The sequence below is a fragment of the Clavelina lepadiformis genome, chromosome 9 (assembly GCF_947623445.1).
Source record: "Clavelina lepadiformis chromosome 9, kaClaLepa1.1, whole genome shotgun sequence".
Classification (NCBI taxonomy): Eukaryota; Metazoa; Chordata; class Ascidiacea; order Aplousobranchia; family Clavelinidae; genus Clavelina; species Clavelina lepadiformis.
Window position 1 is genome coordinate 10887164 of NC_135248.1, and position 26341 is coordinate 10913504.

General features: G+C 42.3%; 1 protein-coding gene and 37 non-coding genes across 40 annotated transcripts in view; 1 reads left to right on the top strand and 37 right to left on the bottom strand.

The window, feature by feature from the left end:
• LOC143469993 (midasin-like) overlaps nucleotides 1-4016 on the top strand; it is a 42507-nt gene extending 38491 nt beyond the window's left edge. For all 3 annotated transcript variants that reach the window (XM_076967818.1, XM_076967819.1, XM_076967820.1), the window contains exons 92-104: nucleotides 52-134; nucleotides 268-440; nucleotides 527-648; nucleotides 718-808; nucleotides 993-1103; nucleotides 1172-1301; nucleotides 1498-1613; nucleotides 1879-2034; nucleotides 2227-2361; nucleotides 2591-2779; nucleotides 2858-2954; nucleotides 3315-3475; nucleotides 3543-4016. In XM_076967818.1, coding sequence (XP_076823933.1) covers nucleotides 52-134; nucleotides 268-440; nucleotides 527-648; nucleotides 718-808; nucleotides 993-1103; nucleotides 1172-1301; nucleotides 1498-1613; nucleotides 1879-2034; nucleotides 2227-2361; nucleotides 2591-2779; nucleotides 2858-2954; nucleotides 3315-3475; nucleotides 3543-3677 — 1699 coding nt within the window. In that variant the 3' untranslated portion in view covers nucleotides 3678-4016. The remainder of the gene's footprint in view (nucleotides 1-51; nucleotides 135-267; nucleotides 441-526; nucleotides 649-717; nucleotides 809-992; nucleotides 1104-1171; nucleotides 1302-1497; nucleotides 1614-1878; nucleotides 2035-2226; nucleotides 2362-2590; nucleotides 2780-2857; nucleotides 2955-3314; nucleotides 3476-3542) is intronic.
• A 733-nt stretch (nucleotides 4017-4749) lies between these two features.
• On the bottom strand, nucleotides 4750-4821 carry Trnad-guc (transfer RNA aspartic acid (anticodon GUC)). Its single transcript has one exon. It is a non-coding gene; the product is annotated as a tRNA-Asp (tRNA).
• A 1577-nt stretch (nucleotides 4822-6398) lies between these two features.
• Nucleotides 6399-6470, bottom strand: Trnad-guc (transfer RNA aspartic acid (anticodon GUC)). Its single transcript has one exon. It is a non-coding gene; the product is annotated as a tRNA-Asp (tRNA).
• A 950-nt stretch (nucleotides 6471-7420) lies between these two features.
• On the bottom strand, nucleotides 7421-7492 carry Trnad-guc (transfer RNA aspartic acid (anticodon GUC)). The gene has a single exon. It is a non-coding gene; the product is annotated as a tRNA-Asp (tRNA).
• A 441-nt stretch (nucleotides 7493-7933) lies between these two features.
• Nucleotides 7934-8005, bottom strand: Trnae-uuc (transfer RNA glutamic acid (anticodon UUC)). Its single transcript has one exon. It is a non-coding gene; the product is annotated as a tRNA-Glu (tRNA).
• A 99-nt stretch (nucleotides 8006-8104) lies between these two features.
• On the bottom strand, nucleotides 8105-8176 carry Trnad-guc (transfer RNA aspartic acid (anticodon GUC)). The gene has a single exon. It is a non-coding gene; the product is annotated as a tRNA-Asp (tRNA).
• Nucleotides 8177-8928: 752 nt separating this feature from the next.
• Trnad-guc (transfer RNA aspartic acid (anticodon GUC)) lies at nucleotides 8929-9000 on the bottom strand. Its single transcript has one exon. It is a non-coding gene; the product is annotated as a tRNA-Asp (tRNA).
• Nucleotides 9001-9099: 99 nt separating this feature from the next.
• Nucleotides 9100-9171, bottom strand: Trnad-guc (transfer RNA aspartic acid (anticodon GUC)). The gene has a single exon. It is a non-coding gene; the product is annotated as a tRNA-Asp (tRNA).
• Nucleotides 9172-11116: 1945 nt separating this feature from the next.
• Trnad-guc (transfer RNA aspartic acid (anticodon GUC)) lies at nucleotides 11117-11188 on the bottom strand. The gene has a single exon. It is a non-coding gene; the product is annotated as a tRNA-Asp (tRNA).
• A 752-nt stretch (nucleotides 11189-11940) lies between these two features.
• Trnad-guc (transfer RNA aspartic acid (anticodon GUC)) lies at nucleotides 11941-12012 on the bottom strand. The gene has a single exon. It is a non-coding gene; the product is annotated as a tRNA-Asp (tRNA).
• A 610-nt stretch (nucleotides 12013-12622) lies between these two features.
• On the bottom strand, nucleotides 12623-12694 carry Trnad-guc (transfer RNA aspartic acid (anticodon GUC)). Its single transcript has one exon. It is a non-coding gene; the product is annotated as a tRNA-Asp (tRNA).
• Nucleotides 12695-13447: 753 nt separating this feature from the next.
• On the bottom strand, nucleotides 13448-13519 carry Trnad-guc (transfer RNA aspartic acid (anticodon GUC)). Its single transcript has one exon. It is a non-coding gene; the product is annotated as a tRNA-Asp (tRNA).
• Nucleotides 13520-14100: 581 nt separating this feature from the next.
• On the bottom strand, nucleotides 14101-14172 carry Trnad-guc (transfer RNA aspartic acid (anticodon GUC)). Its single transcript has one exon. It is a non-coding gene; the product is annotated as a tRNA-Asp (tRNA).
• Nucleotides 14173-14271: 99 nt separating this feature from the next.
• Trnad-guc (transfer RNA aspartic acid (anticodon GUC)) lies at nucleotides 14272-14343 on the bottom strand. Its single transcript has one exon. It is a non-coding gene; the product is annotated as a tRNA-Asp (tRNA).
• A 950-nt stretch (nucleotides 14344-15293) lies between these two features.
• Trnad-guc (transfer RNA aspartic acid (anticodon GUC)) lies at nucleotides 15294-15365 on the bottom strand. Its single transcript has one exon. It is a non-coding gene; the product is annotated as a tRNA-Asp (tRNA).
• Nucleotides 15366-15806: 441 nt separating this feature from the next.
• Nucleotides 15807-15878, bottom strand: Trnae-uuc (transfer RNA glutamic acid (anticodon UUC)). Its single transcript has one exon. It is a non-coding gene; the product is annotated as a tRNA-Glu (tRNA).
• A 99-nt stretch (nucleotides 15879-15977) lies between these two features.
• On the bottom strand, nucleotides 15978-16049 carry Trnad-guc (transfer RNA aspartic acid (anticodon GUC)). The gene has a single exon. It is a non-coding gene; the product is annotated as a tRNA-Asp (tRNA).
• Nucleotides 16050-17310: 1261 nt separating this feature from the next.
• Trnad-guc (transfer RNA aspartic acid (anticodon GUC)) lies at nucleotides 17311-17382 on the bottom strand. The gene has a single exon. It is a non-coding gene; the product is annotated as a tRNA-Asp (tRNA).
• Nucleotides 17383-17823: 441 nt separating this feature from the next.
• On the bottom strand, nucleotides 17824-17895 carry Trnae-uuc (transfer RNA glutamic acid (anticodon UUC)). The gene has a single exon. It is a non-coding gene; the product is annotated as a tRNA-Glu (tRNA).
• A 99-nt stretch (nucleotides 17896-17994) lies between these two features.
• On the bottom strand, nucleotides 17995-18066 carry Trnad-guc (transfer RNA aspartic acid (anticodon GUC)). Its single transcript has one exon. It is a non-coding gene; the product is annotated as a tRNA-Asp (tRNA).
• A 581-nt stretch (nucleotides 18067-18647) lies between these two features.
• On the bottom strand, nucleotides 18648-18719 carry Trnad-guc (transfer RNA aspartic acid (anticodon GUC)). Its single transcript has one exon. It is a non-coding gene; the product is annotated as a tRNA-Asp (tRNA).
• Nucleotides 18720-19160: 441 nt separating this feature from the next.
• On the bottom strand, nucleotides 19161-19232 carry Trnad-guc (transfer RNA aspartic acid (anticodon GUC)). Its single transcript has one exon. It is a non-coding gene; the product is annotated as a tRNA-Asp (tRNA).
• A 99-nt stretch (nucleotides 19233-19331) lies between these two features.
• Trnad-guc (transfer RNA aspartic acid (anticodon GUC)) lies at nucleotides 19332-19403 on the bottom strand. Its single transcript has one exon. It is a non-coding gene; the product is annotated as a tRNA-Asp (tRNA).
• Nucleotides 19404-19502: 99 nt separating this feature from the next.
• Nucleotides 19503-19574, bottom strand: Trnae-uuc (transfer RNA glutamic acid (anticodon UUC)). Its single transcript has one exon. It is a non-coding gene; the product is annotated as a tRNA-Glu (tRNA).
• Nucleotides 19575-19673: 99 nt separating this feature from the next.
• Nucleotides 19674-19745, bottom strand: Trnad-guc (transfer RNA aspartic acid (anticodon GUC)). The gene has a single exon. It is a non-coding gene; the product is annotated as a tRNA-Asp (tRNA).
• A 752-nt stretch (nucleotides 19746-20497) lies between these two features.
• Nucleotides 20498-20569, bottom strand: Trnad-guc (transfer RNA aspartic acid (anticodon GUC)). The gene has a single exon. It is a non-coding gene; the product is annotated as a tRNA-Asp (tRNA).
• Nucleotides 20570-20668: 99 nt separating this feature from the next.
• On the bottom strand, nucleotides 20669-20740 carry Trnad-guc (transfer RNA aspartic acid (anticodon GUC)). Its single transcript has one exon. It is a non-coding gene; the product is annotated as a tRNA-Asp (tRNA).
• A 99-nt stretch (nucleotides 20741-20839) lies between these two features.
• Trnae-uuc (transfer RNA glutamic acid (anticodon UUC)) lies at nucleotides 20840-20911 on the bottom strand. The gene has a single exon. It is a non-coding gene; the product is annotated as a tRNA-Glu (tRNA).
• A 99-nt stretch (nucleotides 20912-21010) lies between these two features.
• Trnad-guc (transfer RNA aspartic acid (anticodon GUC)) lies at nucleotides 21011-21082 on the bottom strand. Its single transcript has one exon. It is a non-coding gene; the product is annotated as a tRNA-Asp (tRNA).
• Nucleotides 21083-21834: 752 nt separating this feature from the next.
• Trnad-guc (transfer RNA aspartic acid (anticodon GUC)) lies at nucleotides 21835-21906 on the bottom strand. Its single transcript has one exon. It is a non-coding gene; the product is annotated as a tRNA-Asp (tRNA).
• A 99-nt stretch (nucleotides 21907-22005) lies between these two features.
• Nucleotides 22006-22077, bottom strand: Trnad-guc (transfer RNA aspartic acid (anticodon GUC)). Its single transcript has one exon. It is a non-coding gene; the product is annotated as a tRNA-Asp (tRNA).
• A 1291-nt stretch (nucleotides 22078-23368) lies between these two features.
• Trnad-guc (transfer RNA aspartic acid (anticodon GUC)) lies at nucleotides 23369-23440 on the bottom strand. The gene has a single exon. It is a non-coding gene; the product is annotated as a tRNA-Asp (tRNA).
• Nucleotides 23441-24050: 610 nt separating this feature from the next.
• Trnad-guc (transfer RNA aspartic acid (anticodon GUC)) lies at nucleotides 24051-24122 on the bottom strand. Its single transcript has one exon. It is a non-coding gene; the product is annotated as a tRNA-Asp (tRNA).
• A 753-nt stretch (nucleotides 24123-24875) lies between these two features.
• Nucleotides 24876-24947, bottom strand: Trnad-guc (transfer RNA aspartic acid (anticodon GUC)). The gene has a single exon. It is a non-coding gene; the product is annotated as a tRNA-Asp (tRNA).
• A 581-nt stretch (nucleotides 24948-25528) lies between these two features.
• Trnad-guc (transfer RNA aspartic acid (anticodon GUC)) lies at nucleotides 25529-25600 on the bottom strand. The gene has a single exon. It is a non-coding gene; the product is annotated as a tRNA-Asp (tRNA).
• A 99-nt stretch (nucleotides 25601-25699) lies between these two features.
• Nucleotides 25700-25771, bottom strand: Trnad-guc (transfer RNA aspartic acid (anticodon GUC)). The gene has a single exon. It is a non-coding gene; the product is annotated as a tRNA-Asp (tRNA).
• Nucleotides 25772-26041: 270 nt separating this feature from the next.
• Trnad-guc (transfer RNA aspartic acid (anticodon GUC)) lies at nucleotides 26042-26113 on the bottom strand. Its single transcript has one exon. It is a non-coding gene; the product is annotated as a tRNA-Asp (tRNA).
• A 99-nt stretch (nucleotides 26114-26212) lies between these two features.
• Trnad-guc (transfer RNA aspartic acid (anticodon GUC)) lies at nucleotides 26213-26284 on the bottom strand. The gene has a single exon. It is a non-coding gene; the product is annotated as a tRNA-Asp (tRNA).
• Nucleotides 26285-26341: the final 57 nt, after the last annotated feature.

Genomic DNA, 26341 nt, shown 5'->3' on the forward strand with positions numbered 1-26341 from the left:
ATATATTGCCTTTTTAGACGTATAACATGAAAAATCTGTCTTTATTTTTAGGGCAGAGAAACAGGTTACTGAAGACGACGTCATGCAATGTGATGATGCAACAGAAGAAATGTCACAGCAAATGGACAACGAAGGTAGTGTAGTTAATATACTATAATAAGTTAGGTAAATTCACACTTGGAAATAATGCTTGTATAGCTTTTTTGAATCCAGTTTACCGTGATCGCAGTAGCACTCGATTTTGCACTTTCTTTTTTATTTTTCAAGGCAAAGATGACGACAAAGGTGGTCGTGCACCGTCAAAAGATCAAAGCGGCCACGAGTCAGCAAACTTAACCAGTAAAAGCGCTAGTGAGAGCCATGAAGAGCAGGAGGAAAAGGCACAAATTGAAAGGAAGTCCGGGGAAAGTGATTCAAAACGAAGTTTAGCAGATTCAAAGGTGTCCTCCCATTTCCCACTGATCAACGTGTGACGTCATCATATATGTGAATGTATAATGTGACAAATGAACAAATTTTTTTGCAGCCAGTTATACCGAAGCGGCTAAGGATGATGGATGACGTAAAAGAGGTTGAAGATGATGACGAAAGCAAGAGCAAGAGCAATGACGCTGATCTGCATCAGCACGTCAGTGAAGATGTCAAGGGGTAAACATTTTGTGCTCAGTAAATTTGTTCATGCTGTAAAAACAAACTAACTCTTCTTCCCATCCTTAGATACGATGCTGAGGCGCTGGATGCTGCGACCGAAGAACAAAGGAAGCAGCAGCTCGTTCATGATGATGAGGAGAAAGAAAAGGAAAACGAGGTGAGATCACTTTGTTGTCTTTGAACTGAAGCTGCAGAATTAGTGACGCTCGGATTGGTACAAGCTATTTCCTTGCTAATAAAGCGCTACCTATATCAAAATCAGCTGTAGTTATCAGGTTGTTAAATCGCTTATTATGTAAGCACATACGTTTTTGTTATATTTTTTTGTGTACTGGGTTTAGGAATTACCGACTAACATTGGTGATATGGATAACGAAGATGACGTTGTCATGGAAACTGTTGAAGGAAATGAAAACAAGAACGAAGACTTGACAAAGAATCCCCAGCAACTGGTATAAACACGTCCGGCCAAAACTTATTGCAAACTTCGTTTTCGATTTTCTAATTTTGTTTTCGTCAGAGTAATGACGTGTGTACTGACGTAATCGATGACATCACTGAGTCTAAAGAAGCAGAGCAGTTGCAGGAAAATGACAAAGATGGATTAATGGAAGAACGTGACTTACCTTTGTCTTCTTTGCACACAAACAGTAGGGATTTACATTCAAGTCATTTGTCGAACATCTTGTCATGACAATAAAATACTTGTGAATGCTTTTAAATAGCGGTTTTATGTTGTCAATATTTTGATCTCGTGAAAAAATAACTTTGCAACGTTTTTGCAATTTTGTCTATTGACCACTTTCTTGTCTTAAATGACTGATGGAATGCGTTTCTTTTTTGCAGTTGCTCAGTGGTCGATGAACAAGGAATTTCTCGCGCTAACTCCGGACGAAATTGTGAAAATTCGCGCAGAAATGGAACAACATTTAAGTTCGACTTTGCAACATGATGAAATAGAGGTGTTTAACTTTTAACATCCTTCGCACAAACCTGTCAACTAGACTAAACCTAACGTCTTTAACGCGTTTGAATTCATTGCAAAACCACTTTTTTTCATGAAATTTTTTTAAATGAAATATATCACAGATCTGGCACTAAAGTAAAATTATTCCATGTGCTTACGCGGTCGACATTGCAGGTTTATTTTGTACGAAGGAGATTTTATGGTTTACTTTATTGCAACGTACACAGACATTTTTGTTAGTGTGTTTATTTTTACTCTAGATTTCTGAAGCAGAAACGATGTGGCATCAATACCAGAGCGTCACTCAGCCACTTTCGCAGGAGCTCAGCGAGCAACTTCGCCTGATTTTGGAACCCACTCAGGCTGCCAAATTGCAAGGAGATTATCGAAGTGGAAAACGCTTAAACATGAGAAAGGCATGTCTTGGCTTTGCTTTTAAAACTTGCAGCTTGATATGAGAGTGCTATTTCTGGCAATACGTAAATTAGCTACATTTATTCTGTTAAAGAATATGCGTCTTGTGCAATGATTCGTTTAATTGCACATTGACATTGCATGTATTTTCACTGAAATACTTTTTAATTAATAAATAAATACTGTTGTTACAGGTGATACCTTATATAGCAAGCGGATTTCGTAAGGATAAAATCTGGCTGCGTAGATCGAAGCCAAGCAAGAGAGAATACCAGATAATGCTTGCAATAGACGATTCGTCAAGCATGTCAGACAACCATACCAAACAGGTAAGTCGATGTACTGACGTCTCAAAACATACATGTGAAATTTTCGGTGTGTCTTAGCCTCTCCGAAGACAAGTTCGGGCCGTCAGTGAAAAAGTTAATGTTGCGGCTCATTTTTCGTCATGTTGTCATCTTTAGCACTTTTAAATTTTGTATAGTTTAAGGATAAGTCTGATTGTGCGTTGATACGAACGGACAATGGACATCCTTTGAAACTGTCTTCTGTACATAGCTGGCTTTTGAATCACTCGCGGTCATATCAACCGCTTTATCTACCCTGGAAGCCGGCCAGCTGGCAGTTTGCAATTTTGGCGAAGATGCAAAACTTTTACACGATTTTAATCAGCCCTTCACAGATCAATCGGGCGCTTCAGTGCTCCAGCAATGCTCTTTTAAACAAGAGCAAACGAAGATAGCAAAGGTAGGTATTTTTGTAATCATCAACAAACAGTTAAACATATACATTTTTTTTAACTCGTTTTGCCATTTTCCTGTGCAGCTATTGGATGCTAGTACGAGATTCATGAAGGCGGCACAGGTATCTTATTCTTCATCAACTGATCCGAGAATATCTCAACTCCTCATCATTGTGTCAGGTAGGACGACTCAGGCGGGAGTTTAGATGACTCGTAATCGGTTCTGCAAAACATTGTACTTACTCTAACAATATGATTTAATCCTACCTGTGTATAACGGTATATGCATTTAGTTTTACCCGTTTTTTTACTTGCTCTGTATGCTTGGTAATCAAGTCATTTTAGGCTCCCTTATGCGTGGTGCTTAGAATTTAGAAATATTTGACAGTGCGATGATTATAGTAATAATAAGTTTATACTCGAACCAGGCATTCCGAACGCCGTCACATTTTAAGTCGTGTTCCCAGATTACCTAACATTTAAATTTTAACTATATACAAAATATTATACCGTTTTACTTTGATCTAAATTCTTTTTTAGACGGCAGAGGACTTTACGTTGAAGGCCGCGAAAGAGTCGAAAGGGCTGTACGCTCCGCCATTGACGCCGGAGTATTTCTAGCTTTTGTAATACTTGACAATCCGGACATGAAGGATTCGATTCTTGACATTAAAGTCCCGATATTTAAAGAAGCAGGAAAGGTGCGTGCGTAAAGCCCTCATTAAGGGTCGTCATTCGCGCAGCCTTAACGCTTTCGTCTCATTTCAGATGCCGGAAATTCGGTCGTACTTGACCGATTTTCCTTTTCCATTCTACGTCATCATACGCGATATCAACGCGCTGCCGGAAACGTTGAGCGAGGCTCTTCGTCAATGGTTTGAAATGGTCACTAGCGTTGGATGAAGTCTTCATTGTCGACGTCATTATATCCACGTTTAGTGGAATTGCTTTGGAATTTTTGCTGAATGGGAGATTTCATTTGAGAGTTAATACTGTTGCATTTTTGGGGACCATAGGGGGGAATGACAGCGCTGTTGTAGGTTTTTGTGCTTTAGCTATTGTTTGTATAAAAACTGAAATGCTGACTTTATTAATTGTCCAATAGGCAATTATTTACAACTGTTAAATAATGCAAAACTATTCACCGTCGTTTCCTTTATATGTAGTAAGTTATTATTGTTGAGTCTTATCTAGAACCAACCAGAAAAATATATTAATCTGACAGGTCCGCTTTTTAAAGTATTGAGACTTTGTGGACACTTTGTGTTACTCTTAAAACAAAAAAATATATCACTCCCCGTCGGGGAATCGAACCCCATTCTCCCGCGTGACAGGCGGGGATACTCACCACTATACTAACGAGGACCTCGACTATTTGCAATTAAACACAAAATTTGAAGGACATTTTTACAATGTTTGTAGTATGGACACTTTGTCTTGTTCCTAAAAAAAGATATGCATCACTCCCCGTTTGGGAATCGAACACCGGTCTCCCGCGTGACAGGCGGGGATACTCACCACTATACTAACGAGGACCTCGATAACTTCGGTTTAAATACAAAGTTTGAACGACATTTTTACAATGTTTCGAGTATGGACACGTTTTCTTGTTCCCAAAACAAAGTAATGTATAACACCACATCAAGGAATCGAATTACGGTCTCCCACGTGACAGGCGGAGATACTCACCGCTATACTAACGAGGACCTCGAGTGCTTCGAATTAAATACAAAGTTTAAAAGACATTTTTACAATTTTTCCAGTATGGACACTTTGTGTTACTTTTAAAACAAAGAAATATATCACTCCCCGTCGGGAATCGAACCCCGGTCTCCCGCGTGACAGGCGGGGATACTCACCACTATACTAACGAGGACCTCGACTACTTTGAAATAAACCCAAACTTTGAAGGACATATTTACAATGTTTCTAGAATAAACACGTTGCCTTGATCCTAAAACAAAAATAGATATCACTCCCCGTCGGGGAATCGAACCCCGGTCTCCCGCGTGACAGGCGGGGATACTCACCACTATACTAACGAGGACCTCGACTATTTCCAATTAAATCCAAAGTTTGAAGGACATTATTTTTATTTAATAAGGAAATTTATCACTCCCCTTCGGGGAATCGAACCACGGTCTCCCGCGTGACAGGCGGGGATACTCACCACTATACTAACGAGGACCTCGAATACTTTGAAATAAACCCAAACTTTGAATGACATTGTTTTTTATTTTTCCAGCATGGACACTTTGTGTTACTCTTAAAACAATTAAATATACCACTCCCCGTCGGAGAATCGAACCCCGGTCTCCCGCGTGACAGGCGGGGATACTCACCACTATACTAACGAGGACCTCGACTACTTTGAAATAAACCCAAACTTTGAAGGACATGTTTACAATGTTTCTAGTATGGACACGTTGCCTTGATCCTAAAACAAAGAAATATATTACTCCCCGTCGGGAAATCGAACCCCGGTCTCCCGCTTGACAGGCGGGGATACTCACCACTATACTAACGAGGACCTCGACTACTTTCAAATAAACCCAAACTTTGAAGGACATATTTACAATGTTTCTATTATGGACACGTTGCCTTGATCCTAAAACAAAGAAAAATATTACTCCCTGTCGGGAAATCGACCCCAGGTCTCCCGCGTGACAGGCGGGGATACTCACCACTATACTAACGAGGACCTCGACTACTTTGAAATAAACCCAAACTTTGAAGGACATATTTACAATGTTTCTAGAATAAACACGTTGCCTTGATCCTAAAACAAAAATATATATCACTCCCCGTCGGGGAATCGAACCCCGGTCTCCCGCGTGACAGGCGGGGATACTCACCACTATACTAACTAGGACCTCGACTATTTCCAATTAAATCCAAAGTTTGAAGGACATTATTTTTATTTAATAAGGAAATTTATCACTCCCCTTCGGGGAATCGAACCACGGTCTCCCGCGTGACAGGCGGGGATACTCACCACTATACTAACGAGGACCTCGAATACTTTGAAATAAACCCAAACTTTGAAAGACATATTTACAATGTTTCTAGTATGGACACGTTGCCTTGATCCTAAAACTAAGAAATATATTACTCCCCGTCGGGAAATCGAACCCCGGTCTCCCGCGTGACAGGCGGGGATACTCACCACTATACTAACGAGGACCTCGACTACTTTGAAATAAACCCAAACTTTGAAGGACATATTTACAATGTTTCTAGTATGGACACGTTGCCTTGATCCTAAAACAAAGAAATATATTACTCCCCGTCGGAAAATCGAACCCCGGTCTCCCGCGTGACAGGCGGGGATACTCACCACTATACTAACGAGGACCTCGACTACTTTGAAATAAACCCAAACTTTGAAGGACATATTTACAATGTTTCTAGAATAAACACGTTGCCTTGATCCTAAAACAAAAATATATATCACTCCCCGTCGGGGAATCGAACCCCGGGCTCCCGCGTGACAGGCGGGGATACTCACCACTATACTAACGAGAACCTCGACTAGTTCGAATTAAATCCAAACTTTGAAGGACATTTTTTTTATTTTTCCAGTATGGATACTTTGTCTTACTTTTAAAACAAAGAAATATACCACTCCCCGTCGGGGAATCGAACCCCGGTCTCCCGCGTGACAGGCGGGGATACTCACCACTATACTAACGAGGACCTCGAATACTTTGAAATAAACCCAAACTTTGAAGGACATATTTACAATTTTTCTAGTATGGACACGTTGCCTTGATCCTAAAACAAAGAAATATATTACTCGCCGTCGGGGAATCGAACCCCGGTCTCCCGCGTGACAGGCGGGGATACTCACCACTATACTAACGAGGACCTCGACTACTTTGAAATAAACCCAAACTTTGAAGGACATGTTTACAATGTTTCTAGTATGGACACGTTGACTTGTTCCTGAAACAAAAAAATATATCACTCCCTGTCGGGGAATCGTACCTCGGTCTCCCGCGTGACAGGCGGGGATACTCACCACTATACTAACGAGGACCTCGACTACTTTGAAATAAACCGAAACTTTGAATGACATTTTTTTTATTTTTCCGGCATGGACACTTTGTGTTACTCTTAAAACAAATAAATATATCACTCCCTGTCGGGGAATCGAACCCCGGTCTCCCGCGTGACAGGCGGTGATACTCACCACTATACTAACGAGGACCTCGACTACTTTCAAATAAACCCAAACTTTGAATGAATTTTTTTTTGTTTTTCCGGCATGGACACTTTGTGTTACTCTTAAAACAAATAAATATATCGCTCCCCGTCGGGGAATCGAACCTCAGTCTCTCGCGTGACAGGCGGGGATACTCACCACTATACTAACGAGGACCTCGACTATTTCGAATTAAACACAAAGTTTGAACCACATTTTTTTTTTCCAGCATGGACACTTTGTGTTACTCTTGAAAGCAATAAATATATCACTGCCCGTCGGGGAATCGAACCCCGGTCTCCCGCGTGACAGGCGGGGATACTCACCACTATACTAACGAGGACCTCGACTACATTGAAATAAACCCAAATTAAGAAGGACATTTTTACAATGTTTCTAGTATGGACACGTTGCCTTCATCCTAAAACAAAAAAGTATATTACTCCCCGTCGGGGAATCGAACCCCGGTCTCCCGCGTGACAGGCGGGGATACTCACCACTATACTAACGAGGACCTCGACTACTTTCAAATAAACCCAAATTTTGAGTGACATTTTTTTTATTTTTCCGGCATGGACACTTTGTGTTACTCTTAAAACAAATAAATATATCACTCCCCGTCGGGGAATCGAACTTCGGTCTCCCGCGTGACAGGCGGGGATACTCACCACTATACTAACAAGGACCTCGACTACTTTCAAATAAACCCAAACTTTGAGTGACATTTTTTTTATTTTTCCGGCATGGACACTTCGTGTTACTCTTAAAACAAATAAATATATCACTCCTTGTCGGGGAATCGAACCTCGGTCTCCCGCGTGACAGGCGGGGATACTCACCACTATACTAACGAGGACCTCGACTACTTTGAAATAAACCCAAACTTTGAAGGACATATTTACAATGTTTCTAGTATGGACACGTTGCCTTGATCCTAAAACAAAGAAATATATTACTCCCCGTCGGGAAATCGAACCCCGGTCTCCCGCGTGAAAGGCGGGGATACTCACCACTATACTAACGAGGACCTCGACTACTTTGAAATAAACCCAAACTTTAAAGGACATATTTACAATGTTTCTAGAATAAACACGTTGCCTTGATCCTAAAACAAAAATATATATCACTCCCCGTCGGGGAATCGAACCCCGGTCTCCCGCGTGACAGGCGGGGATACTCACCACTATACTAACGAGGACCTCGACTATTTCGAATTAAATCCAAAGTTTGAAGGACATTATTTTTATTTAATAAGGAAATTTATCACTCCACTTCGGGGAATCGAACCCCGGTCTCCCGCGTGACAGGCGGAGATACTCACCACTATACTAACGAGGACCTCGAATACTTTGAAATAAACCCAAACTTTGAAAGACATATTTACAATGTTTCTAGTATGGACACGTTGCCTTGATCCTAAAACTAAGAAATATATTACTCCCCGTCGGGAAATCGAACCCCGGTCTCCCGCGTGACAGGCGGGGATACTCACCACTATACTAACGAGGACCTCGACTACTTTGAAATAAACCCAAACTTTGAAGGACATTTTTACAATTTTTCTAGTATCGACACGTTGCCTTAATCTTAAAACAAAAAAATATATCACTCCCCGTCGGGAAATCGATCCCCGGTCTCCCTCGTGACAGGCGGGGATACTCACCACTATACTAACGAAGACCTCGACTACTTTGAAATAAACCCAAACTTTGAAGGACATATTTACAATGTTTCTAGTATGGACACGTTGCCTTGATCCTAAAACAAAGAAATATATTACTCCCCGTCGGGAAATCGAACCCCGGTCTCCCGTGTGACAGGCGGGGATACTCACCACTATACTAACGAGGACCTCGACTACTTTGAAATAAACCCAAACTTTGAAGGACATATTTACAATGTTTCTAGAATAAACACGTTGCCTTGATCCTAAAACAAAAATATATATCACTCCCCGTCGGGGAATCGAACCCCGGTCTCCCGCGTGACAGGCGGGGATACTCACCACTATACTAACGAGGACCTCGACTAGTTCGAATTAAATCCAAACTTTGAAGGACATTTTTTTTATTTTTCCAGTATGGATAATTTGTCTTACTTTTAAAACAAAGAAATATACCACTCCCCGTCGGGGAATCGAACCCCGGTCTCCCGCGTGACAGGCGGGGATACTCACCACTATACTAACGAGGACCTCGAATACTTTGAAATAAACCCAAACTTTGAAGGACATATTTACAATTTTTCTAGTATGGACACGTTGCCTTGATCCTAAAACAAAGAAATATATTACTCGCCGTCGGGGAATCGAACCCCGGTCTCCCGCGTGACAGGCGGGGATACTCACCACTATACTAACGAGGACCTCGACTACTTTGAAATAAACCCAAACTTTGAAGGACATGTTTACAATGTTTCTAGTATGGACACGTTGACTTGTTCCTGAAACAAAAAAATATATCACTCCCTGTCGGGGAATCGTACCTCGGTCTCCCGCGTGACAGGCGGGGATACTCACCACTATACTAACGAGGACCTCGACTACTTTGAAATAAACCGAAACTTTGAATGACATTTTTTTTATTTTTCCGGCATGGACACTTTGTGTTACTCTTAAAACAAATAAATATATCACTCCCTGTCGGGGAATCGAACCCCGGTCTCCCGCGTGACAGGCGGTGATACTAACCACTATACTAACGAGGACCTCGACTACTTTCAAATAAACCCAAACTTTGAATGACATTTTTTTTATATTTTCAGCATGGACACTTTGTGTTAGACTTAAAACAAATAAATATATCACTCCCCGTCGGGGAATCGAACCCCGGTCTCCCTCGTGACAGGCGGGGATACTCACCACTATACTAACGAGGACCTCGACTATTTCCAATTAAACACAAAGTTTGAACCACATTAGTTTTTTCCAACATGGACACTTTGTGTTACTCTTGACACAAAGAAATATATCACTCCCCGTCGGGAATCGATCCCGGGTTCCCGCGTGACAGGCGGGGATACTCACCACTATACTAACGAGGACCTCGAATATTTCGAATTAAACACAAAGTTTGAACCACATTGTTTTTTATTTTTCCAGCATGGACACATTGTGTTACTCTTGAAACCAATAAATATATCACTGCCCGTCGGGGAATCGAACCCCGGTCTCCCGCGTGACAGGCGGAGATACTCACCACTATACTAACGAAGACCTCGACTACTTTGAAATAAACCCAAACTTTGAAGGACTTATTTACAATTTTTCTAGTATAAACATGTTGCCTTGATCCTAAAACAAAAATATAAATCACTTCCCGTCTAGGAATCGAACCCCGGTCTCCCGCGCGACAGGCGGGGATACTCACCACTATACTAACGAGGACCTCGACTATTTCCAATTAAATCCAAAGTTTGAAGGACATTATTTTTATTTAATAAGGAAATTTATCACTCCCCTTCGGGGAATCGAACCACGGTCTCCCGCGTGACAGGCGGGGATACTCACCACTATACTAACGAGGACCTCGAATACTTTGAAATAAACCCAAACTTTGAATGACATTGTTTTTTATTTTTCCAGCATGGACACTTTGTGTTACTCTTAAAACAATTAAATATACCACTCCCCGTCGGAGAATCGAACCCCGGTCTCCCGCGTGACAGGCGGGGATACTCACCACTATACTAACGAGGACCTCGACTACTTTGAAATAAACCCAAACTTTGAAGGACATGTTTACAATGTTTCTAGTATGGACACGTTGCCTTGATCCTAAAACAAAGAAATATATTACTCCCCGTCGGGAAATCGAACCCCGGTCTCCCGCTTGACAGGCGGGGATACTCACCACTATACTAACGAGGACCTCGACTACTTTCAAATAAACCCAAACTTTGAAGGACATATTTACAATGTTTCTATTATGGACACGTTGCCTTGATCCTAAAACAAAGAAAAATATTACTCCCTGTCGGGAAATCGACCCCAGGTCTCCCGCGTGACAGGCGGGGATACTCACCACTATACTAACGAGGACCTCGACTACTTTGAAATAAACCCAAACTTTGAAGGACATATTTACAATGTTTCTAGAATAAACACGTTGCCTTGATCCTAAAACAAAAATATATATCACTCCCCGTCGGGGAATCGAACCCCGGTCTCCCGCGTGACAGGCGGGGATACTCACCACTATACTAACGAGGACCTCGACTATTTCCAATTAAATCCAAAGTTTGAAGGACATTATTTTTATTTAATAAGGAAATTTATCACTCCCCTTCGGGGAATCGAACCACGGTCTCCCGCGTGACAGGCGGGGATACTCACCACTATACTAACGAGGACCTCGAATACTTTGAAATAAACCCAAACTTTGAAAGACATATTTACAATGTTTCTAGTATGGACACGTTGCCTTGATCCTAAAACTAAGAAATATATTACTCCCCGTCGGGAAATCGAACCCCGGTCTCCCGCGTGACAGGCGGGGATACTCACCACTATACTAACGAGGACCTCGACTACTTTGAAATAAACCCAAACTTTGAAGGACATATTTACAATGTTTCTAGAATAAACACGTTGCCTTGATCCTAAAACAAAAATATATATCACTCCCCGTCGGGGAATCGAACCCCGGTCTCCCTCGTGACAGGCGGGGATACTCACCACTATACTAACGAAGACCTCGACTACTTTGAAATAAACCCAAACTTTGAAGGACTTATTTACAATTTTTCTAGTATAAACATGTTGCCTTGATCCTAAAACAAAAATATAAATCACTTCCCGTCTAGGAATCGAACCCCGGTCTCCCGCGCGACAGGCGGGGATACTCACCACTATACTAACGAGGACCTCGACTACTTTGAAATAAACCCAAACTTTGAAGGACTTATTTACAATTTTTCTAGTAGAAACAGGTTGCCTTGATCCTAAAACAAAAATATAAATCACTCCCCGTCGGGGAATCGAACCCCGGTCTCCCGCGTGACAGGCGGGGATACTCACCACTATACTAACGAGGACCTCGACTATTTGCAATTAAACACAAAGTTTGAAGGACATTTTTACAATGTTTGTAGTATGGACACTTTGTCTTGTTCCTAAAAAAAGATATGCATCACTCCCCGTTTGGGAATCGAACACCGGTCTCCCGCGTGACAGGCGGGGATACTCACCACTATACTAACGAGGACCTCGATTACTTCGGTTTAAATACAAAGTTTGAACGACATTTTTACAATGTTTCGAGTATGGACACGTTTTCTTGTTCCCAAAACAAAGTAATGTATAACACCACATCAAGGAATCGAATTACGGTCTCCCACGTGACAGGCGGAGATACTCACCGCTATACTAACGAGGACCTCGAGTGCTTCGAATTAAATACAAAGTTTAAAAGACATTTTTACAATTTTTCCAGTATGGACACTTTGTGTTACTTTTAAAACAAAGAAATATATCACTCCCCGTCGGGAATCGATCCCCGGTCTCCCGCGTGACAGGCGGGGATACTCACCACTATACTAACGAGGACCTCGACTACTTTGAAATAAACCCAAACTTTGAAGGACATATTTACAATGTTTCTAGAATAAACACGTTGCCTTGATCCTAAAACAAAAATATATATCACTCCCCGTCGGGGAATCGAACCCCGGTCTCCCGCGTGACAGGCGGGGATACTCACCACTATACTAACGAGGACCTCGACTATTTCGAATTAAATCCAAAGTTTGAAGGACATTATTTTTATTTAATAAGGAAATTTATCACTCCCCTTCGGGGAATCGAACCACGGTCTCCCGCGTGACAGGCGGGGATACTCACCACTATACTAACGAGGACCTCGAATACTTTGAAATAAACCCAAACTTTGAATGACATTGTTTTTTATTTTTCCAGCATGGACACTTTGTGTTACTCTTAAAACAATTAAATATACCACTCCCCGTCGGAGAATCGAACCCCGGTCTCCCGCGTGACAGGCGGGGATACTCACCACTATACTAACGAGGACCTCGACTACTTTGAAATAAACCCAAACTTTGAAGGACATGTTTACAATGTTTCTAGTATGGACACGTTGCCTTGATCCTAAAACAAAGAAATATATTACTCCCCGTCGGGAAATCGAACCCCGGTCTCCAGCTTGACAGGCGGGGATACTCACCACTATACTAACGAGGACCTCGACTACTTTCAAATAAACCCAAACTTTGAAGGACATATTTACAATGTTTCTATTATGGACACGTTGCCTTGATCCTAAAACAAAGAAAAATATTACTCCCTGTCGGGAAATCGACCCCAGGTCTCCCGCGTGACAGGCGGGGATACTCACCACTATACTAACGAGGACCTCGACTACTTTGAAATAAACCCAAACTTTGAAGGACATATTTACAATGTTTCTAGAATAAACACGTTGCCTTGATCCTAAAACAAAAATATATATCACTCCCCGTCGGGGAATCGAACCCCGGTCTCCCGCGTGACAGGCGGGGATACTCACCACTATACTAACGAGGACCTCGACTATTTCCAATTAAATCCAAAGTTTGAAGGACATTATTTTTATTTAATAAGGAAATTTATCACTCCCCTTCGGGGAATCGAACCACGGTCTCCCGCGTGACAGGCGGGGATACTCACCACTATACTAACGAGGACCTTGAATACTTTGAAATAAACCCAAACTTTGAAAGACATATTTACAATGTTTCTAGTATGGACACGTTGCCTTGATCCTAAAACTAAGTAATATATTACTCCCCGTCGGGAAATCGAACCCCGGTCTCCCGCGTGACAGGCGGGGATACTCACCACTATACTAACGAGGACCTCGACTACTTTGAAATAAACCCAAACTTTGAAGGACATATTTACAATGTTTCTAGTATGGACACGTTGCCTTGATCCTAAAACAAAGAAATATATTACTCCCCGTCGGGAAATCGAACCCCGGTCTCCCGCGTGACAGGCGGGGATACTCACCACTATACTAACGAGGACCTCGACTACTTTGAAATAAACCCAAACTTTGAAGGACATATTTACAATGTTTCTAGAATAAACACGTTGCCTTGATCCTAAAACAAAAATATATATCACTCCCCGTCGGGGAATCGAACCCCGGTCTCCCGCGTGACAGGCGGGGATACTCACCACTATACTAACGAGGACCTCGACTAGTTCGAATTAAATCCAAACTTTGAAGGACATTTTTTTTATTTTTCCAGTATGGATACTTTGTCTTACTTTTAAAACAAAGAAATATACCACTCCCCGTCGGGGAATCGAACCCCGGTCTCCCGCGTGACAGGCGGGGATACTCACCACTATACTAACGAGGACCTCGAATACTTTGAAATAAACCCAAACTTTGAAGGACATATTTACAATTTTTCTAGTATGGACACGTTGCCTTGATCCTAAAACAAAGAAATATATTACTCGCCGTCGGGGAATCGAACCCCGGTCTCCCGCGTGACAGGCGGGGATACTCACCACTATACTAACGAGGACCTCGACTACTTTGAAATAAACCCAAACTTTGAAGGACATGTTTACAATGTTTCTAGTATGGACACGTTGACTTGTTCCTGAAACAAAAAAATATATCACTCCCTGTCGGGGAATCGTACCTCGGTCTCGCGCGTGACAGGCGGGGATACTCACCACTATACTAACGAGGACCTCGACTACTTTGAAATAAACCGAAACTTTGAATGACATTTTTTTTATTTTTCCGGCATGGACACTTTGTGTTACTCTTAAAACAAATAAATATATCACTCCTTGTCGGGGAATCGAACCCCGGTCTCCCGCGTGACAGGCGGTGATACTCACCACTATACTAACGAGGACCTCGACTACTTTCAAATAAACCCAAACTTTGAATGACATTTTTTTTATTTTTCCGGCATGGACACTTTGTGTTACTCTTAAAACAAATAAATATATCGCTCCCCGTCGGGGAATCGAACCTCGGTCTCTCGCGTGACAGGCGGGGATACTCACCACTATACTACCGAGGACCTCGACTATTTCGAATTAAACACAAAGTTTGAACCACATTTTTTTTTTCCAGCATGGACACTTTGTGTTACTCTTGAAAGCAATAAATATATCACTGCCCGTCGGGGAATCGAACCCCGGTCTCCCGCGTGACAGGCGGGGATACTCACCACTATACTAACGAGGACCTCGACTACATTGAAATAAACCCAAATTAAGAAGGACATTTTTACAATGTTTCTAGTATGGACACGTTGCCTTCATCCTAAAACAAAAAAGTATATTACTCCCCGTCGGGGAATCGAACCCCGGTCTCCCGCGTGACAGGCGGGGATACTCACCACTATACTAACGAGGACCTCGACTACTTTCAAATAAACCAAAATTTTGAGTGACATTTTTTTTATTTTTCCGGCATGGACACTTTGTGTTACTCTTAAAACAAATAAATATATCACTCCCCGTCGGGGAATCGAACTTCGGTCTCCCGCGTGACAGGCGGGGATACTCACCACTATACTAACAAGGACCTCGACTACTTTCAAATAAACCCAAACTTTGAGTGACATTTTTTTTATTTTTCCGGCATGGACACTTCGTGTTACTCTTAAAACAAATAAATATATCACTCCTTGTCGGGGAATCGAACCTCGGTCTCCCGCGTGACAGGCGGGGATACTCACCACTATACTAACGAGGACCACGACTACTTTGAAATAAACCCAAACTTTGAAGGACATATTTACAATGTTTCTAGTATGGACACGTTGCCTTGATCCTAAAACAAAGAAATATATTACTCCCCGTCGGGAAATCGAACCCCGGTCTCCCGCGTGAAAGGCGGGGATACTCACCACTATACTAACGAGGACCTCGACTACTTTGAAATAAACCCAAACTTTAAAGGACATATTTACAATGTTTCTAGAATAAACACGTTGCCTTGATCCTAAAACAAAAATATAAATCACTCCCCGTCGGGGAATCGAACCCCGGTCTCCCGCGTGACAGGCGGGGATACTCACCACTATACTAACGAGGACCTCGACTATTTCGAATTAAATCCAAAGTTTGAAGGACATTATTTTTATTTAATAAGGAAATTTATCACTCCACTTCGGGGAATCGAACCCCGGTCTCCCGCGTGACAGGCGGAGATACTCACCACTATACTAACGAGGACCTCGAATACTTTGAAATAAACCCAAACTTTGAAAGACATATTTACAATGTTTCTAGTATGGACACGTTGCCTTGATCCTAAAACTAAGAAATATATTACTCCCCGTCGGGAAATCGAACCCCGGTCTCCCGCGTGACAGGCGGGGATACTCACCACTATACTAACGAGGACCTCGACTACTTTGAAATAAACCCAAACTTTGAAGGACATTTTTACAATTTTTCTAGTATCGACACGTTGCCTTAATCTTAAAACAAAAAAATATATCACTCCCCGTCGGGAAATCGAACCCCGGTCTCCCTCGTGACAGGCGGGGATACTCACCACTATACTAACGAAGACCTCGACTACTTTGAAATAAACCCAAACTTTGAAGGACATATTTACAATGTTTCTAGTATGGACACGTTGCCTTGATCCTAAAACAAAGAAATATATTACTCCCCGTCGGGAAATCGAACCCCGGTCTCCCGTGTGACAGGCGGGGATACTCACCACTATACTAACGAGGACCTCGACTACTTTCAAATAAACCCAAACTTTGAATGACATTTTTTTTATTTTTCCGGCATGGACACTTTGTGTTACTCTTAAAACAAATAAATATATCACTCCTTGTCGGGGAATCGAACCCCGGTCTCCCGCGTGACAGGCGGTGATACTCACCACTATACTAACGAGGACCTCGACTACTTTCAAATAAACCCAAACTTTGAATGACATTTTTTTTATTTTTCCGGCATGGACACTTTGTGTTACTCTTAAAACAAATAAATATATCGCTCCCCGTCGGGGAATCGAACCTCGGTCTCTCGCGTGACAGGCGGGGATACTCACCACTATACTACCGAGGACCTCGACTATTTCGAATTAAACACAAAGTTTGAACCACATTTTTTTTTTCCAGCATGGACACTTTGTGTTACTCTTGAAAGCAATAAATATATCACTGCCCGTCGGGGAATCGAACCCCGGTCTCCCGCGTGACAGGCGGGGATACTCACCACTATACTAACGAGGACCTCGACTACATTGAAATAAACCCAAATTAAGAAGGACATTTTTACAATGTTTCTAGTATGGACACGTTGCCTTCATCCTAAAACAAAAAAGTATATTACTCCCCGTCGGGGAATCGAACCCCGGTCTCCCGCGTGACAGGCGGGGATACTCACCACTATACTAACGAGGACCTCGACTACTTTCAAATAAACCAAAATTTTGAGTGACATTTTTTTTATTTTTCCGGCATGGACACTTTGTGTTACTCTTAAAACAAATAAATATATCACTCCCCGTCGGGGAATCGAACTTCGGTCTCCCGCGTGACAGGCGGGGATACTCACCACTATACTAACAAGGACCTCGACTACTTTCAAATAAACCCAAACTTTGAGTGACATTTTTTTTATTTTTCCGGCATGGACACTTCGTGTTACTCTTAAAACAAATAAATATATCACTCCTTGTCGGGGAATCGAACCTCGGTCTCCCGCGTGACAGGCGGGGATACTCACCACTATACTAACGAGGACCTCGACTACTTTGAAATAAACCCAAACTTTGAAGGACATATTTACAATGTTTCTAGTATGGACACGTTGCCTTGATCCTAAAACAAAGAAATATATTACTCCCCGTCGGGAAATCGAACCCCGGTCTCCCGCGTGAAAGGCGGGGATACTCACCACTATACTAACGAGGACCTCGACTACTTTGAAATAAACCCAAACTTTAAAGGACATATTTACAATGTTTCTAGAATAAACACGTTGCCTTGATCCTAAAACAAAAATATAAATCACTCCCCGTCGGGGAATCGAACCCCGGTCTCCCGCGTGACAGGCGGGGATACTCACCACTATACTAACGAGGACCTCGACTATTTCGAATTAAATCCAAAGTTTGAAGGACATTATTTTTATTTAATAAGGAAATTTATCACTCCACTTCGGGGAATCGAACCCCGGTCTCCCGCGTGACAGGCGGAGATACTCACCACTATACTAACGAGGACCTCGAATACTTTGAAATAAACCCAAACTTTGAAAGACATATTTACAATGTTTCTAGTATGGACACGTTGCCTTGATCCTAAAACTAAGAAATATATTACTCCCCGTCGGGAAATCGAACCCCGGTCTCCCGCGTGACAGGCGGGGATACTCACCACTATACTAACGAGGACCTCGACTACTTTGAAATAAACCCAAACTTTGAAGGACATTTTTACAATTTTTCTAGTATCGACACGTTGCCTTAATCTTAAAACAAAAAAATATATCACTCCCCGTCGGGAAATCGAACCCCGGTCTCCCTCGTGACAGGCGGGGATACTCACCACTATACTAACGAGGACCTCGACAACTTTGAAATAAACCCAAACTTTGAAGGACATATTTACAATGTTTCTAGAATAAACACGTTGCCTTGATCCTAAAACAAAAATATATATCACTCCCCGTCGGGGAATCGAACCCCGGTCTCCCGCGTGACAGGCGGGGATACTCACCACTATACTAACGAGGACCTCGACTACTTTGAAATAAACCCAAACTTTGAAGGACATTTTTACAATTTTTCTAGTATCGACACGTTGCCTTAATCTTAAAACAAAAAAATATATCACTCCCCGTCGGGAAATCGAACCCCGGTCTCCCTCGTGACAGGCGGGGATACTCACCACTATACTAACGAAGACCTCGACTACTTTGAAATAAACCCAAACTTTGAAGGACATATTTACAATGTTTCTAGTATGGACACGTTGCCTTGATCCTAAAACAAAGAAATATATTACTCCCCGTCGGGAAATCGAACCCCGGTCTCCCGTGTGACAGGCGGGGATACTCACCACTATACTAACGAGGACCTCGACTACTTTGAAATAAACCCAAACTTTGAAGGACATATTTACAATGTTTCTAGAATAAACACGTTGCCTTGATCCTAAAACAAAAATATATATCACTCCCCGTCGGGGAATCGAACCCCGGTCTCCCGCGTGACAGGCGGGGATACTCACCACTATACTAACGAGGACCTCGACTAGTTCGAATTAAATCCAAACTTTGAAGGAAATTTTTTTTATTTTTCCAGTATGGATACTTTGTCTTACTTTTAAAACAAAGAAATATACCACTCCCCGTCGGGGAATCGAACCCCGGTCTCCCGCGTGACAGGCGGGGATACTCACCACTATACTAACGAGGACCTCGACTACTTTGAAATAAACCCAAACTTTGAAGGACATATTTACAATGTTTCTAGTATGGACACGTTGCCTTGATCCTAAAACAAAGAAATATATTACTCCCCGTCGGGAAATCGAACCCCGGTCTCCCGCGTGAAAGGCGGGGATACTCACCACTATACTAACGAGGACCTCGACTACTTTGAAATAAACCCAAACTTTAAAGGACATATTTACAATGTTTCTAGAATAAACACGTTGCCTTGATCCTAAAACAAAAATATAAATCACTCCCCGTCGGGGAATCGAACCCCGGTCTCCCGCGTGACAGGCGGGGATACTCACCACTATACTAACGAGGACCTCGACTATTTCGAATTAAATCCAAAGTTTGAAGGACATTATTTTTATTTAATAAGGAAATTTATCACTCCACTTGGGGGAATCGAACCCCGGTCTCCCGCGTGACAGGCGGAGATACTCACCACTATACTAACGAGGACCTCGAATACTTTGAAATAAACCCAAACTTTGAAAGACATATTTACAATGTTTCTAGTATGGACACGTTGCCTTGATCCTAAAACTAAGAAATATATTACTCCCCGTCGGGAAATCGAACCCCGGTCTCCCGCGTGACAGGCGGGGATACTCACCACTATACTAACGAGGACCTCGACTACTTTGAAATAAACCCAAACTTTGAAGGACATTTTTACAATTTTTCTAGTATCGACACGTTGCCTTAATCTTAAAACAAAAAAATATATCACTCCCCGTCGGGAAATCGAACCCCGGTCTCCCTCGTGACAGGCGGGGATACTCACCACTATACTAACGAAGACCTCGACTACTTTGAAATAAACCCAAACTTTGAAGGACATATTTACAATGTTTCTAGTATGGACACGTTGCCTTGATCCTAAAACAAAGAAATATATTACTCCCCGTCGGGAAATCGAACCCCGGTCTCCCGTGTGACAGGCGGGGATACTCACCACTATACTAACGAGGACCTCGACTACTTTGAAACAAACCCAAACTTTGAAGGACATATTTACAATGTTTCTAGTATGGACACGTTGCCTTGATCCTAAAACAAAAATATATATCACTCCCCGTCGGGGAATCGAACCCCGGTCTCCCGCGTGACAGGCGGGGATACTCACCACTATACTAACGAGGACCTCGACTAGTTCGAATTAAATCCAAACTTTGAAGGAAATTTTTTTTATTTTTCCAGTATGGATACTTTGTCTTACTTTTAAAACAAAGAAATATACCACTCCCCGTCGGGGAATCGAACCCCGGTCTCCCGCGTGACAGGCGGGGATACTCACCACTATACTAACGAGGACCTCGACTACTTTGAAATAAACCCAAACTTTGAAGGACATATTTACAATGTTTCTAGTATGGACACGTTGCCTTGATCCTAAAACAAAGAAATATATTACTCCCCGTCGGGAAATCGAACCCCGGTCTCCCGCGTGAAAGGCGGGGATACTCACCACTATACTAACGAGGACCTCGACTACTTTGAAATAAACCCAAACTTTAAAGGACATATTTACAATGTTTCTAGAATAAACACGTTGCCTTGATCCTAAAACAAAAATATAAATCACTCCCCGTCGGGGAATCGAACCCCGGTCTCCCGCGTGACAGGCGGGGATACTCACCACTATACTAACGAGGACCTCGACTATTTCGAATTAAATCCAAAGTTTGAAGGACATTATTTTTATTTAATAAGGAAATTTATCACTCCACTTGGGGGAATCGAACCCCGGTCTCCCGCGTGACAGGCGGAGATACTCACCACTATACTAACGAGGACCTCGAATACTTTGAAATAAACCCAAACTTTGAAAGACATATTTACAATGTTTCTAGTATGGACACGTTGCCTTGATCCTAAAACTAAGAAATATATTACTCCCCGTCGGGAAATCGAACCCCGGTCTCCCGCGTGACAGGCGGGGATACTCACCACTATACTAACGAGGACCTCGACTACTTTGAAATAAACCCAAACTTTGAAGGACATTTTTACAATTTTTCTAGTATCGACACGTTGCCTTAATCTTAAAACAAAAAAATATATCACTCCCCGTCGGGAAATCGAACCCCGGTCTCCCTCGTGACAGGCGGGGATACTCACCACTATACTAACGAAGACCTCGACTACTTTGAAATAAACCCAAACTTTGAAGGACATATTTACAATGTTTCTAGTATGGACACGTTGCCTTGATCCTAAAACAAAGAAATATATTACTCCCCGTCGGGAAATCGAACCCCGGTCTCCCGTGTGACAGGCGGGGATACTCACCACTATACTAACGAGGACCTCGACTACTTTGAAATAAACCCAAACTTTGAAGGACATATTTACAATGTTTCTAGAATAAACACGTTGCCTTGATCCTAAAACAAAAATATATATCACTCCCCGTCGGGGAATCGAACCCCGGTCTCCCGCGTGACAGGCGGGGATACTCACCACTATACTAACGAGGACCTCGACTAGTTCGAATTAAATCCAAACTTTGAAGGACATTTTTTTTATTTTTCCAGTATGGATACTTTGTCTTACTTTTAAAACAAAGAAATATACCATTCCCCGTCGGGGAATCGAACCCCGGTCTCCCGCGTGACAGGCGGGGATACTCACCACTATACTAACGAGGACCTCGAATACTTTGAAATAAACCCAAACTTTGAAGGACATATTTACAATTTTTCTAGTATGGACACGTTGCCTTGATCCTAAAACAAAGAAATATATTACTCGCCGTCGGGGAATCGAACCCCGGTCTCCCGCGTGACAGGCGGGGATACTCACCACTATACTAACGAGGACCTCGACTACTTTGAAATAAACCCAAACTTTGAAGGACATGTTTACAATGTTTCTAGTATGGACACGTTGACTTGTTCCTGAAACAAAAAAATATATCACTCCCTGTCGGGGAATGGTACCTCGGTCTCCCGCGTGACAGGCGGGGATACTCACCACTATACTAACGAGGACCTCGACTACTTTCAAATAAACCCAAACTTTGAATGACATTTTTTTTATTTTTCCGGCATGGACACTTTGTGTTACTCTTAAAACAAATAAATATATCACTCCTTGTCGGGGAATCGAACCCCGGTCTCCCGCGTGACAGGCGGTGATACTAACCACTATACTAACGAGGACCTCGACTACTTTCAAATAAACCCAAACTTTGAATGACATTTTTTTTATATTTTCAGCATGGACACTTTGTGTTAGTCTTAAAACAAATAAATATATCACTCCCCGTCGGGGAATCGAACCCCGGTCTCCCTCGTGACAGGCGGGGATACTCACCACTATACTAACGAGGACCTCGACTATTTCGAATTAAACACAAAGTTTGAACCACATTAGTTTTTTCCAACATGGACACTTTGTGTTACTCTTGAAACAAAGAAATATATCACTCCCCGTCGGGAATCGATCCCGGGTTCCCGCGTGACAGGCGGGGATACTCACCACTATACTAACGAGGACCTCGAATATTTCGAATTAAACACAAAGTTTGAACCACATTGTTTTTTATTTTTCCAGCATGGACACATTGTGTTACTCTTGAAACCAATAAATATATCACTGCCCGTCGGGGAATCGAACCCCGGTCTCCCGCGTGACAGGCGGAGATACTCACCACTATACTAACGAAGACCTCGACTACTTTGAAATAAACCCAAACTTTGAAGGACTTATTTACAATTTTTCTAGTATAAACATGTTGCCTTGATCCTAAAACAAAAATATAAATCACTTCCCGTCTAGGAATCGAACCCCGGTCTCCCGCGCGACAGGCGGGGATACTCACCACTATACTAACGAGGACCTCGACTACTTTGAAATAAACCCAAACTTTGAAGGACTTATTTACAATTTTTCTAGTAGAAACAGGTTGCCTTGATCCTAAAATAAAAATATAAATCACTCCCCGTCGGGGAATCGAACCCCGGTCTCCCGCGTGACAGGCGGGGATACTCACCACTATACTAACGAGGACCTCGACTATTTGCAATTAAACACAAAGTTTGAAGGACATTTTTACAATGTTTGTAGTATGGACACTTTGTCTTGTTCCTAAAAAAAGATATGCATCACTCCCCGTTTGGGAATCGAACACCGGTCTCCCGCGTGACAGGCGGGGATACTCACCACTATACTAACGAGGACCTCGATTACTTCGGTTTAAATACAAAGTTTGAACGACATTTTTACAATGTTTCGAGTATGGACACGTTTTCTTGTTCCCAAAACAAAGTAATGTATAACACCACATCAAGGAATCGAATTACGGTCTCCCACGTGACAGGCGGAGATACTCACCGCTATACTAACGAGGACCTCGAGTGCTTCGAATTAAATACAAAGTTTAAAAGACATTTTTACAATTTTTCCAGTATGGACACTTTGTGTTACTTTTAAAACAAAGAAATATATCACTCCCCGTCGGGAATCGATCCCCGGTCTCCCGCGTGACAGGCGGGGATACTCACCACTATACTAACGAGGACCTCGACTACTTTGAAATAAACCCAAACTTTGAAGGACATATTTACAATGTTTCTAGAATAAACACGTTGCCTTGATCCTAAAACAAAAATATATATCACTCCCCGTCGGGGAATCGAACCCCGGTCTCCCGCGTGACAGGCGGGGATACTCACCACTATACTAACGAGGACCTCGACTATTTCGAATTAAATCCAAAGTTTGAAGGACATTATTTTTATTTAATAAGGAAATTTATCACTCCCCTTCGGGGAATCGAACCACGGTCTCCCGCGTGACAGGCGGGGATACTCACCACTATACTAACGAGGACCTCGAATACTTTGAAATAAACCCAAACTTTGAATGACATTGTTTTTTATTTTTCCAGCATGGACACTTTGTGTTACTCTTAAAACAATTAAATATACCACTCCCCGTCGGAGAATCGAACCCCGGTCTCCCGCGTGACAGGCGGGGATACTCACCACTATACTAACGAGGACCTCGACTACTTTGAAATAAACCCAAACTTTGAAGGACATGTTTACAATGTTTCTAGTATGGACACGTTGCCTTGATCCTAAAACAAAGAAATATATTACTCCCCGTCGGGAAATCGAACCCCGGTCTCCCGCTTGACAGGCGGGGATACTCACCACTATACTAACGAGGACCTCGACTACTTTCAAATAAACCCAAACTTTGAAGGACATATTTACAATGTTTCTATTATGGACACGTTGCCTTGATCCTAAAACAAAGAAAAATATTACTCCCTGTCGGGAAATCGACCCCAGGTCTCCCGCGTGACAGGCGGGGATACTCACCACTATACTAACGAGGACCTCGACTACTTTGAAATAAACCCAAACTTTGAAGGACATATTTACAATGTTTCTAGAATAAACACGTTGCCTTGATCCTAAAACAAAAATATATATCACTCCCCGTCGGGGAATCGAACCCCGGTCTCCCGCGTGACAGGCGGGGATACTCACCACTATACTAACGAGGACCTCGACTATTTCCAATTAAATCCAAAGTTTGAAGGACATTATTTTTATTTAATAAGGAAATTTATCACTCCCCTTCGGGGAATCGAACCACGGTCTCCCGCGTGACAGGCGGGGATACTCACCACTATACTAACGAGGACCTTGAATACTTTGAAATAAACCCAAACTTTGAAAGACATATTTACAATGTTTCTAGTATGGACACGTTGCCTTGATCCTAAAACTAAGTAATATATTACTCCCCGTCGGGAAATCGAACCCCGGTCTCCCGCGTGACAAGCGGGGATACTCACCACTATACTAACGAGGACCTCGACTACTTTGAAATAAACCCAAACTTTGAAGGACATATTTACAATGTTTCTAGTATGGACACGTTGCCTTGATCCTAAAACAAAGAAATATATTACTCCCCGTCGGGAAATCGAACCCCGGTCTCCCGCGTGACAGGCGGGGATACTCACCACTATACTAACGAGGACCTCGACTACTTTGAAATAAACCCAAACTTTGAAGGACATATTTACAATGTTTCTAGAATAAACACGTTGCCTTGATCCTAAAACAAAAATATATATCACTCCCCGTCGGGGAATCGAACCCCGGTCTCCCGCGTGACAGGCGGGGATACTCACCACTATACTAACGAGGACCTCAAATAGTTCGAATTAAATCCAAACTTTGAAGGACATTTTTTTTATTTTTCCAGTATGGATACTTTGTCTTACTTTTAAAACAAAGAAATATACCACTCCCCGTCGGGGAATCGAACCCCGGTCTCCCGCGTGACAGGCGGGGATACTCACCACTATACTAACGAGGACCTCGAATACTTTGAAATAAACCCAAACTTTGAAGGACATATTTACAATGTTTCTAGTATGGACACGTTGCCTTGATCCTAAAACAAAGAAATATATTACTCCCCGTCGGGAAATCGAACCCCGGTCTCCCGTGTGACAGGCGGGGATACTCACCACTATACTAACGAGGACCTCGACTACTTTGAAATAAACCCAAACTTTGAAGGACATATTTACAATGTTTCTAGAATAAACACGTTGCCTTGATCCTAAAACAAAAATATATATCACTCCCCGTCGGGGAATCGAACCCCGGTCTCCCGCGTGACAGGCGGGGATACTCACCACTATACTAACGAGGACCTCGACTAGTTCGAATTAAATCCAAACTTTGAAGGACATTTTTTTTATTTTTCCAGTATGGATACTTTGTCTTACTTTTAAAACAAAGAAATATACCACTCCCCGTCGGGGAATCGAACCCCGGTCTCCCGCGTGACAGGCGGGGATACTCACCACTATACTAACGAGGACCTCGACTACTTTGAAATAAACCCAAACTTTGAAGGACATATTTACAATATTTCTAG